Below are 12,461 nucleotides of genomic sequence, written 5' to 3'. Positions count from 1 at the left end.
TCATTAAATCCAAACACAAGATCCAAATGTGGGCACTGAATGGGTTACTGGGGTGCGGGGGGGAGATTACAGAGGCAGAGAAAGAGGAGATGATGCAAAACGGAAAGTGAATACAAGGGCAGGTCAGCCATATAATGGTCCCCCACCTGTGGAAAGCACAGCAGTCAGCACTTTAGCCCAGAACAACAGCCAGGTAGGATGTTTATTGACTTGGGCTTCCCACAGCCAGGAGGAATGGCTCAACCCAATACACATGTTGGATAATGACATGACTGGCTCCCCAAGTTGTGTTTCCAAAGCCCAAGAGCCTTTAAAGGTAGAACCTCTTGCCGGCGCTATATAAATAAATGATGATGATCCTCTAAACTGAATACACAAACAGTTAAAGAAGTTAATAAAGGCAACTCTTTGATGCACATAAATGGGAAACCTGCAAAGCATTAGTGTCTGGGCAACCAGAGTTCTTGGGAGTAGATAGGTGAAGGGCCAAGTTTGCCGCCACCTGGCCTGGTCTGACCATAGCAAGCAGGATCAACAAGTTGCCTGTTTGAAAGAAACATCTGACTGGTTGCTTTAGGTTACTAGATCTGGCACCAACTTTGCAACTGTTGATGAGATATAAGAACAGAGACAGAGAAGGGAAACAATGCAGGAAATAGTAGAGCACACACTTAATCAGCAAACAAAATCCTGCAATTTATCTATTGGTGCTACTTTCCCTTGATTAAACAGTAAAGAAAAAGCAACTGTAAAACAGACAACTTTGGGCAGATTTGGCCCCACTAATGCACACAGCTCATATGCATATGCCTCTCCTTCCCCCAATAAATATAAGCATTACATGTATGGTAGGATGGCGACTGATTCATTCACACTTCTATTACTCTATATATATCTATACATATTGATAGCAAAAAGGTAAAGTTGAGGTCACCACTACATTTTAAACCAAAGAGGGTGCAGTGTCTGTGAGCACAAAATTGATGCAAACAAAAACAAGAGTCCTCTGCACTCACCCATTATCAATATACTGTATATAGGACATTGAGCCAGTTTGTGCATAAGCATGCATACACATATACACTGGATTACAATATATGTATTTATGTATTTTGGAAATAGAAAGAGTGGCAAAAAGATTTTCCATGCAGAGAGCATCCATTCCTAACTACCATGTTCATTTTACAAAACAAGGCAGGTTATGAATGTTTGTACACATTTCTGTGGATTTTATGTTTTTACAGTTTTGTTAATGAAGGTGAATTGCCATTTACGCTACCAGTCACAGTTTCCCCAAGAGACATGCTTATCTTAAATTGTTACAATTGTTTCTTTGCTTATCTTAAAGTGTTACAAAAGTATCTAAGTACACCTGCCATATACTGTATTCTGGGCTCTCTGCCAAAAGCCAATTGAGTTTGAGAAACTTTGTATCTTTTTCTGGTTGTTCAATGCAGGAGATCAAAGAGAAAGTCAGGACATTTCAGTAACGATCTGGGACTCCGGGTTGAGCTGTCAAAATCAGGACTCAAAAAAATACATTTTATATATATATATATGCAAATACATGTATATAACAAACCAATGAGATTCTTTATTCATAGAATGACACTCCCAGGATTGCGTGTGATTCCCAAGGGAATTTGGGAATGGCACAGAGACAAGCTATAGTCTAGAAATTAATAAAAGAGAAAGGCAAATAGTTTTGAAAGGTCAGAATTTACACAAATTTGCACTGCCAAAGATCACAAAGGAGTGATCTGCTCTCATTAGTCGATTTGCTCTGGAGTCACAGAGGCCTGAACTACAATCATCAACAGAACAACAAAAGCCTTTATCTTGTCTTCACCCCTTAATCTGACTTTCATTGAACCTATTAATCCTACTCTCTTCTCTACTAACCCTGGCACTCAGGTAAGACCCTACCAGTATCACATTCTAGACCCTTCCTAGAAGAACACAAAAACCAGACCGTACTATATTTCCAGAAAATAATTTTCCTTCTAGCCACCAAACTGTGGCTCAAAAAAGCTCTCACAAATCTAACATTGGGGAGTAAATTCCTTTAATGATGGGAAGCTAAGTCAGGCATGCTACATCGAGGAAGGCTGCCCCCCTCTCTAAACAGCCCCAATCCAGAAACAGAGACAAATAGCTTTAACCCTTTGCCTTCAGGGTTACTTGATATGGCCACACCATCATAACTGCACTGCCATCTCAACTGACCGTCTCACGTGAATATCCAGATTGCTAGTCTAGGCATTACACAGAGATACTTTTAAAATCAACAGGAACACAGGTATCCCCCTCCACAATTCAGCATGAACAGCCTATATTGAAAAATACAATAAAAATATACTGAGTAGTTTATCCCATGTTCACAGCAGTCAACTGGAACCTAAGTTGAACATTTTTTTGTTAAAGGCTCTGAGGGACTTCTTCCTTCCAGCAGGGTCGAAACTGGAAGTAAAAGGAACTGAGGTTCAGAATGGTTCTGAGCACTTGTGTGACTATAGAATAACAATGTTTTGTTTTTTTTTATATACTTGAATCTTGTTACAGGATAAAGGTGACCAGGTGTAATATCAGCCTGAAAAAGGGAATCCTAAACGCTAACAATCTAAAACCTCTGGCTTAGGGCATTGGGTCCAAATGCTGAAAATCAAGCACCCATTAATTTCATGCATAAGGGATTGACTATTTTTCCATCTGCTGAACTTTGTCCCCATTTGGCCTCATCTGCAGAACCATAACTGCACTGCTTCCTCCACTAACAATGCTGGGGGGGGGAGAGATAAAAGCATTTGCTCAGTTAGAAATATAAAGAAATAAAGGTTTGTACCCACTAACAGTGGTTGGGAAAGGTGCCAGCTTTGAGCCACAAGCGGTGTTTGATATGATTAATATTCCATACATATTTATATTCACTTAGGGGAGCTCAATCTTGCTCAAAGATGAAATATATATATACACATCTTAATGGGATAATCAATTTGCGGCTTGAGCAGTTCTATAACCAATTCAGTGCCAGGAGGAACCCCACCTGTTGGGCTCATTTCTGCCTACTTAAGTTCAGGAAAAAAAAACCATGAACTTGAACTTGGCCACAAATCTAATTCCAACCATTTCTTCTGGTCACATGACTGGATCAGTAATGGAAAAGAGGTCTATTTGTAGCTTGTACTACTGAGGCCAAAATACCTTCTAGCACATAGGCTAGGGGATCTGGGAGAGCATTGATGTGAGGATGCCTCAATACAGCTGAGATTGCATTGGTGCTATCAGGCCTTTCAGAAAAAGGTAAGGCAATAATAATAAGAAAGCACTGGCTTTCCAGAAAGATGTTACCTTCTGGAATGCGCAGATGCTACAAGACCTAGAATGCCTCAAGACCTTCCGGATTGCACAGGTATTACAAGATTTCGCAGAATGCACAGGTGATACAACACCTTTCAGGAATTTGCTACAAGACCTTCTGGGAAAGTACAGGTGCTACAAGACTTTCTAGATTGGATAGGTGCTCCAAGGCCTCTGGGGAAAGCACAGGTGCTACAAGACCTCTGGGGAAAGCACGGGTGCTCCAAGACCTCTGGGGAAAGCACGGGTGCTCCAAGACCTCTGGGGAAAGCACAGGTGCTACAAGACTTCTGGGGAAAGCACGGGTGCTACAAGACCTTTGGGAAAAGCATGGGTGCTACATGACCTCTGGGGAAAACGCGGGTGCTACAAGACCTCTGGGGAAAACACGGGTGCTACAAGACCTCTGGGGAAAGCACAGGTGCTACAAGACCTTTCCATTTCTTAAAATAATTTTAGCTAAAGGATAGTTTTGTGTCAAGAAGAAAGCAGACCCTTGGAAACAAACTATCACCCAATTTCATAAGAACCAACACCCCAGTTAATACTTTGTTACATACAAAAGGGAACTTTGGGTGTGGTTCGACTAAATGCATTACATGCAAACATATTTTTCTAACTAAATCTTTTACCTCTACCAGTACTACAAAAAGTTATGTAATTAAAACATTACATTAACTGCAATATTAAGAATGTAATTTATCTCCTCTCCTTTCGAAAAATGTAAAAAACAATATGTGGGACAGACTAATCGCAAGTTAAAAGACAGAATCAGAGAGCATTTACTCAGTATTAATAACAAAGAATCCCAAACAGCTATTGCCAGACACTTTGAGGAATGCAATAATATGACTTTGTTTTTGAATGTTATAGGTATAGATAAAGTAGTCCCTAACATAAGGGGTGGGAACATTCACCCAGAATTACTAAGGATAGATAGGCAGTGTGTTAGGAGTTTCCTTAAATGAGAAGGATCTAGGGGTCTTTGTAGAAAACACGTTGTCTAATTCTGGGCAGTGTCATTCTGTGGCTACTAAAGCAAATAAAGTTCTGTCTTGCATAAAAAATGGCATTAACTCAAGGGATGAAAACATAATTATGCCTCTTTATAGGTCCCTTGGTAAGGCCTCATTTGGAGTATGCAGTTCAGTTTTGGACTCCAGTCCTTAAGAGGGATATAAATGAGCTGGAGAGAGTGCAGAGACGTGCAACTAAATTGGTTAGAGGGACGGAAGACTTAAATTATGAGGGTAGACTGTCAAGGTTGGAGTTGTTTTCTCTGGAAAAAAGGCGCTTGCGAGGGGACATGATTACACTTTACAAGTACATTACATTACATAATGTCCTACATTACAAGGACATTATAGACAAATGGCAGGGGACCTTTTTACCCATAAAGAGGATCACCGTACCAGAGGCCACCCCTTTAGACTAGAAGAAAAGGACTTTCATTTGAAGCAACGTAGGGGGTTCTTCACAGTCAGGACAGTGAGGTTGTGGAATGCACTGCCGGGCGATGATGTGATGGCTGATTCAGTTAATGACTATAAGAATGGCTTGGATGATTTTTTGGACAGACATAATATCAAAGGCTATTCTGATACTAAGCTCTATAGTTAGTATAGGTATGGGTATATAGAATTTAATTAAAAGTAGGGATGGGTGTATGTATGGATGCTGGGTTTTCATTTGGAGGGGTTGAACTTGATGGACTTTGTCTTTTTTCAACCCAATTTAACTATGTAACTATGTAAACAGATATTCTATTTAGGTACTCGGCAGCCACTCTTATATTTTGATTTTGATGTCTCTTGTTATTTTTAATGGTCACTTTCTCTTCTATTTCACTTTAATTGTTACTGTTATATTTACTTAGTTTTCCTTAATTAAGGTATTATTGTATTTTAGCCTTGGGAATATGTCCACCTTTGCCTTATTGGACTTTAATAGCCTTTCTATGATTGATACATTGGCCCATACATTTCCCATTGGCTTATTCTTCTTTAAAAACCCTGTTTGTTGCACCTAGTGTTCAGCCTATGACTAAGTGTCCTTGGAGACACGAAATGCGTCAGGCTTTTGTTTTTAATAATGGAAAATAAAATGTGATATTTTACTATTTCTACAACCAGCTCCTACTTTTCAACTTGTGGTTTGGTTTATGCCAGCCTGCTCTGATGTTTCTTGGTGTTTGCTTCCATAAAGTACAAATGGTACAAGACTGCAAAGCACTGCAGCAAATGTAGCACACAGATAATGAAACTGGACCATAGAGAAGGAATGAGTTAAGTATATAGAACAGATGCAAGGCAATTTTAATATTTTTAGAGGATAAGCTCTATGGAGCCAAGCTTTCTGTACCTTTTGTATCAGTAACTATTAGTATGAACAATAACTGATCTCTTGTACTGCACTGCAGAATATGTTGACACAGTATAATAAATACGTGCTAATAATAAGAATTTTGGGGTAAGAAGCACAGGACTGAGGGAAGAGATCATTATTATTACAGATGTTGCTGATCTACAGCTCAGTACATGGAAATATCTCAGGATCCTGGGTGGTAGATATGGCTGGTAGCCCAACAACAATGGAATTTGAGGCAGTGATTGGCCCCATGACAGGGAGACAAATGTATGCTCCCTACACCCTCTGTGCACAAGATAAACACTCCCCAAGCCCAAAACTCCAAGGATAAAGAGATACTGCCTCATTAGATCTGCAGATGTTCCACTTTTCCGGCACTCAGAAAATGTTGTTTTTGGAAATTAGATGGGTGCTAAACAGGAAATGTGCCCATTTCTTCTTTGTATATTTCTATTTATACATATTCTTATAAAGTATAAGGGGAAAAAATTTGCTCTGCACCACAAGATACAGCAGAAATAGGCCAGGGAGCCCCCTAACCGATGCAGCTTAAATACAACTCCTAACATCCCCTGAGAGATGTAGTTCAACTACTAAGGGCTTACTGCACACAAGAGCTCATTTTAGCCCAACTTTAGCCACTGATTCTCTTTACTTCCCATTTTCTAAAACTAACAAACTCTTGACCAACACATTTCCCTTACGGTTGCTTCCTTAGACTTGTTACACCACATTCCCATGCTGTCACACCACACCCTTCTATTCTGGCTGATATCTTAGAATACTAGCCCTGTGCCCCTCCGTGAATATGAGTCACCAGGATAATATCACAGAGCCTTGTACAAAAGGCCAGCAAGTCCTCCTGCTAGATATTCTATTAATGTTAATAAAATATTATATTACTAACCAACACATCCCCCCACACCACCTTTATTTGCATTGGGTTCCACCCCCTTGCCCAAATCCCACCTAACTGCAATCTTTCAGTCTTTCATTCACCACACTGCTGGGTTACTAGGGTATGTTAGGGATGCACCGAATCCAAATTAGGATTTGGTTCGGCCGGGCAGAAGGATTCTGCGAATCCAAATGAAAAGGCCGAATCTCAAACCGAATCCTGAATTCAGTGCATCCCTAGTATCTGTTCTTAGCAGGTTAATTTTAGGAGCACTACCAAACAAGAGATATAGCCTGCATCCTCATAAATATTAGTGGGCAACTGCAAAATGTATCAGGAAGTATTTGCCAGTCAAACCCATGAGGGAATGAGCAAAGTAGATGCACCTGTACTGAATGGGTTCCCAAGGGAGACAGGGTTAACCACATGTGGACAAACATTCCCAACCCTCCCAGAATAGCCAAGCCCATAGAGATCAGTGCACAACAAAGGGTCCCTCAGCTGTGAAGGCGGCAGACTTGTGAGAACCAGGAGGATTACATTTCAGCAAAGCCATGAAGCACTAGAGGGAATGACCATGACCATCAACACATTATCAATCAATTGTGTTGCTATAGTGTTGGCACTGGAAAGCAACATATACACAGTCTACAGGGACAGTAAGATTCGGGGTAGTATTCGCTGCTAAATACTTCTTTGTCCCCATATTCATTAGACATATTGCTGGGACAAGCAGGGATAACAGCAAGAGTTGCCCATGGGTGGGTAGAGTGACCTAGAGAGACACAGGACACATTAGAAAAAGGCACAGGGTGGAAAACTGATGCCACAGATGTGGGAACACAGCTGTATGGAGGAGATGGCATGCACCATAGGGTGGCTTGTGAACCTGGGGGAAGCACCACACTGGGTATAGACATTCCCAGAGTGGTGGTCTGTGCCATAAGAGCAGGGTTGGGGCTTTGTAGGTGCACCTGGTACTGAATGGGGGGAGACAGACTCTGGAGGGGAAGGCTGTGCCAGTACAGAAGTGTACAGAATGCAGGGGTTAGTCCCTCAGTGTTATGATAGTATTCCAAGGTAGGGGAATCTAAAATGGGATCGGCCCCAGAGGGGCTTTTGGTGCTATACAGGAAAGAATGGGTTCTAGAGGGGCTGTTGGTGCTATACTAGAGGGATGGAGTCCAAGAAAGGCAACTGGTACTATACAAATAGCATTACCCAAGAAGGAGCTGGTAGGAGACAGAAAGGGCAAAAAGCCTTGGCTGGCAGAGTTGTCTACCCAGCAATTCCATCTTGCCGCCTCCCACTCACACACCTCCACATGGGCAGCACTCACATGCACAACAATAAGTATCCTATTCATGATCCTGCAACTGGCAGAACCTATCCACCAAGCCTAATTATTGGTATTTCCCTAATCAATCCAATTGTTTAGTTTTAATCAGCAAGGCATAGAGAGACTAGCAGCAATGAGAAAGCAAGCACAGTCAGGGCCGTCACAGGGGTGACAATCGTGCCAGGCCTAGTGAATTATACCTTTAAAGGGGGCCCGGCCGTGCCATACTGCCCGATGACAGCTGAAGCCACAGAGAGAGCCGAATACTCCAGAAGACTCGAAGCCGCTGAATCGAGCCGGAAGAGCTGAATGGTGTCGAAGCCACAGAAAAAGCCAAATGGTCCCGAAGCCACAGAAAAAGCAGAATGGACCCAAAGTCATGGAAAAAGCCGAATGGACCAGAAGCCACGGAAAGAGCCGAATGGACCCGAAGCCGCGGAAAGAGCCGAATGGACCTGAAGCTGCCGAAAACTACCTCAAAGCCAATGAGGAGAGGTAAGTTTCACTGAACACCAATCGTCTTTTTAAAGTTATTACTTTTTTAATTATTTTGAACCCTAGCCACCAATGATTTTTTTAAAACTTGTTGGGGATGGGCCTGGCCACCAATAATTTTTTTTAAATTGGGGGGGGGCACATGGCCACCAGAGTTTCTTTTAATGTGTAGGGGAGTCCATGGCCACCAATGATTTTTTAAAAACTTGTTGGGGGGGAAGCGTGGCCACCAATGATTTATTTTAACTTGTGGGGGGTCGCTGGCCACCAATGGATTTCTTTTAAAACTTGTGGGGGGTGGGAACTGTGGTGGGCGGGCCTGGAAAATTTTGTTGTACGGGGGCCCGTGATTTCTGATGGTGGCCCAGAGCACAGTGTTCACACATGGTCGACTGCAAAACGTCTACTAGTTGAAGTCACAAGCATCAGTCTCACATTCATGGCTGTGCATCACTAGAGCAGGGAACTGTAAATCGACTGGAGTGTGTCAGTACAACAGGAGGACCACAGCAAGAAAGGTAACCTGAGCACTAACCCTCCTTGATACAGGGACCCTTACTGGCCTCACATGCACCATGCACAGGTGCTATCCTTGTGACATGACAAATGGTCTGTGTGCAAATGATCCATAGGCGACAAACACGGGCATACAAGTGCAATATATCTAATCAGCAGGTCTGCAGGACACACACAAGCAAAGTTCTTTCTTACCTTGGCACTGGAATCCTTGCTTCCCAAAGCCCCTGGAACACAAAGGAAAGGGCAAGATATATTAGATGCATAAAGCTATTGTATTACATACTGTATATAGCACCATAAAGACATCAACCCTCCAACTTAGAGTGCAAGTACTATAGGACAGGGACCCCTCTCAATTTATATATATATATTCATCTACTGATGAATAATAATGTTGGTGAAGTGCAATTGTACATTTGTGCACAGCACATTCATAGTCCATCATATCTCAGGGGTATATTCTGCCCATCACCACCCATAGACACAGCTGCTCTGTTCTGGCACACACCCACTCTCACTGGGGCTTTTGGAAACTGCCTCAGTTCCTTTAGGCAACAAACTCAGTTCACTTTCCAAACCCCTTGAATATCAGTGTAAACATCCCAGGACTAAATATATGCTGTAAAGGAGCCCCAAAACTTTACTAATGCTACAGTGTAAACATCCCAGACCTTTAGCTCTATGGCTATTTATATTCCAGTCTCTTAATCAAATAAATGCATGGCTGCTAGGATAATTTGGACCCTAGCAACCAGAATGCTGAAACTGCAAATTGGAGAGCTGTTGACAAAAAGTTAAATAATTCAAAAACACCAATATTATCATTTTAAAGGGGATCTAAAATCAATTTTTAAAATGCATATATACGTTCCTATCCCTAAATAAAAACAATTTGCTAATGTTGCACCTGTTTTGAGATAAACATGATTGTTTCTGCGGCTTTCTCTTCTCTGTCTTGTTTGTGATCTCCTTCAAAGTTCAGTGGCCGCTGGCCGTCCTGCTCGCTAGTGATAGATGGGCTGCCCCCTACATAAGGCTCAAGGGTGGTTTAACCCTTACATTTATATACATATGCTTGTTGAGAAATTACTGCAACCTCAGAGCATCAGGGAGTAAGACGGCCAGCGGCCGCTGAACTTCAAAGGAGATCGCAAACAAGACTAAGAGGAAAAAGCTGCAGAAAAAATCGAATTTACCTCAAAACAGGTACTACATTTATAACAGGCATACATTACAAAATTGTTTTATTAAGGGATGGGAACCTATATATGCTTTTTAAAAACATGATTTTAGATTCCCTTTAAATATTAAAAATGACATCATACTAAAAGTTAATGCAAATTTAAACAACCCTAAGCAACATGAGAACTCTTTCCCCCGCCTTCTTCTTTGCCCTCTTCTCTTCTTTTACTACTCTTCTCTCTTTTCTATACTCTTCCTCTTACAATACTTGCTTTGTTTTGAAAACCATAAATGAAAGCAGTTGAAAAAACACCCAGGCCTTTAGTAACTCTATGACAAACAAACGCATTCATAACTGTGACCTTTGGCTGCAGGGATTGGGAATGTTATAAGGAATTTCTAGGCCCACTGGGGATAGAGGGGTTCTGTGCAGGACACAAGATGTGTATAACTCTTATAGTATTGACTGGCAGTAGGATTAGGTAGGGTTATGTGGTTGCTGATGCCAATAAATGCAATAGGCTGCTTGTGAGTGTAGGGTTAAGTAAAGAGACAGTAGCAACAGGTAAGACAAAGTGGAAGTAGGCAACATTAGGAGTAGGTATCAGGCAGTATAAATAGGTGTGGCGGCCGCTGCAGTACTTACCACAAAACTACAATAGCTACAGGGCTGGGTGAGTACATAATGAGCAGTAGGGGTACATAAGGGGCAGTTGGGGTACTTACCATATAAAGTTGGTGCAGTGGCTGCAGAAGTTAAGCAGTGTGTGGATACAGGGGGATAAGGATTATATGAGGGGGCACCAGGGGTATACGAGGGGCCCTAACCATATAGAGTGCAGTGGCTGCAGAATGTTTGCAATTGTAGCTACAGGGTAGTAGGGACAGATAAGGGGGCAGTAGAGGTACATGAGGGGCAGCTGGGGTATATAATGGGGCACTTGGTACATACCATATAAAGTCGGTGCAGTGGCTGCAGAACGTTGGCTGCTTGTGGGTACAGAGCTGGGTACAGGGGCAGTAGGGGTATGTAGAGGGTAGCAGGGGTATACAGGGGGCAGTTAGTGTATACAGGGGGCAGCTGGTATACACAAGGAGTAGTAAGGGTATATGAGGGGACAGTAGGGGTGTATGAAGTGCACTTGGGGTACATACCATATAAAGTCGGTGCAGTGGCTGCAGAACGTCGGCTGCTTGAAGAAGCGAGCGATGAATTTGTGGTTCTTCACCTCGTGCACGTTCTTCTGTCTAAGGGCCCCCTTGCGGGCAAAGCGCTGGGCTACCTCCTGGGAGGAGGAAGAGGAGGACGAGGTGCTGTCGTTGTGCTGGAAGACATCGGCCATGGTGCTGGAATCTCCGATACAGGGGAAAGTCCGAATCAAACGGGCAACCACTGCCCCACTGACAGCTCCTGGCTGAGGAGCCGCCTCCAAACCCTGCGTCCCGCCCCGTGACGTTTTTAACCCCACCTCTCCTGTGCACGAGAACGCCCCCTGCCTTAGAAACCCGTTCTAGAACCCGCCCATCCGTTTGCAACGCCCTGTCTGTACTCACTGTCGGCAACGCAGGAAGCTTCTTTCCAAGGAACCCGCTTAGTGACGTTACAACTTTGCGCCGAAGGTCCCCTCACACTCTGTTGCTCCTTCTGCCCCTCCCCCTAGCATGACGTCTACACCTCCTGCCCTTTTCAGGCCATGACCCCGCCCAATAAGCGTTGGACTTATCTCTTGGGTTCTGCCATGGCAAGAGGACGCAGTTTCAGTGGCACCTGGTGGTTTTATGTGGTACTGCAACTTCTCTGCTTGTGTAGTCACTCAGTATCACTTATGTATTTTATGGACTGTGTACCCCTTACTGTAAATGATAAGGATATTAGGAGTCACTTCTGTGACCAAGGCTACAGGCTGAGATATACAGGGAACTCTGAGTATCACTCATGTTTTATAAGGGGTAATGTACCCCCTACTGTAAATCATAAGGATATAGTCACTGAATGGTTCTGCGACCATATAAAGGCACAAGGCTGCAGGCTGAGTTATACAGGGAACTTGGAAGGGATAACGTAACCCCTACTGTAAATTATAAGGATATTGTCGCTTAGCAATCACTTGGGGTTCTTTAACCATGTAAAGGCACAAGGCTGAAGGCTGAGTTATACAGGGAACTCTGAGTATCTCTCATGTATTATAAGGGATAATATATCCCCAACTGTATATTATAGGGATATTAGAAGTCACTCTGGTGTTCTGTGACCTTATATAAGGCTGAAAGGGGACGTAAAAGCAAAAAAATATAAAATACCAT

At 42.7% G+C, this 12,461-nt stretch overlaps 1 protein-coding gene across 5 annotated transcripts in view; it reads right to left on the bottom strand.

The window, feature by feature from the left end:
* Nucleotides 1-12,167, bottom strand: part of prkca.S (protein kinase C, alpha S homeolog) — a 106,268-nt gene extending 94,101 nt beyond the window's left edge. For 2 of the 5 annotated variants that reach the window (XM_041578057.1, XM_041578058.1), the window contains exons 1-2: nucleotides 11,313-11,654; nucleotides 9,168-9,199 (exon numbers count right to left, since the gene is read on the bottom strand). In XM_041578057.1, the coding sequence (XP_041433991.1) occupies nucleotides 9,168-9,199; nucleotides 11,313-11,500 (220 nt within the window). In that variant the 5' untranslated portion in view covers nucleotides 11,501-11,654. Of the gene's footprint in view, nucleotides 1-9,167; nucleotides 9,200-11,109; nucleotides 11,169-11,312; nucleotides 11,655-12,163 lie in introns of those variants that run through there. The other 3 variants (XM_041578060.1, XM_018237664.2, XM_041578059.1) reach the window with 3 other exon arrangements.
* Between the last annotated feature and the right edge of the window lie 294 nt (nucleotides 12,168-12,461).

This window comes from Xenopus laevis, chromosome 9_10S (genome assembly GCF_017654675.1).
Source record: "Xenopus laevis strain J_2021 chromosome 9_10S, Xenopus_laevis_v10.1, whole genome shotgun sequence".
Classification (NCBI taxonomy): Eukaryota; Metazoa; Chordata; class Amphibia; order Anura; family Pipidae; genus Xenopus; species Xenopus laevis.
The sequence above is the reverse complement of the archived record's forward strand: the minus strand, read 5'-3'. Positions and strand labels throughout refer to the sequence as shown.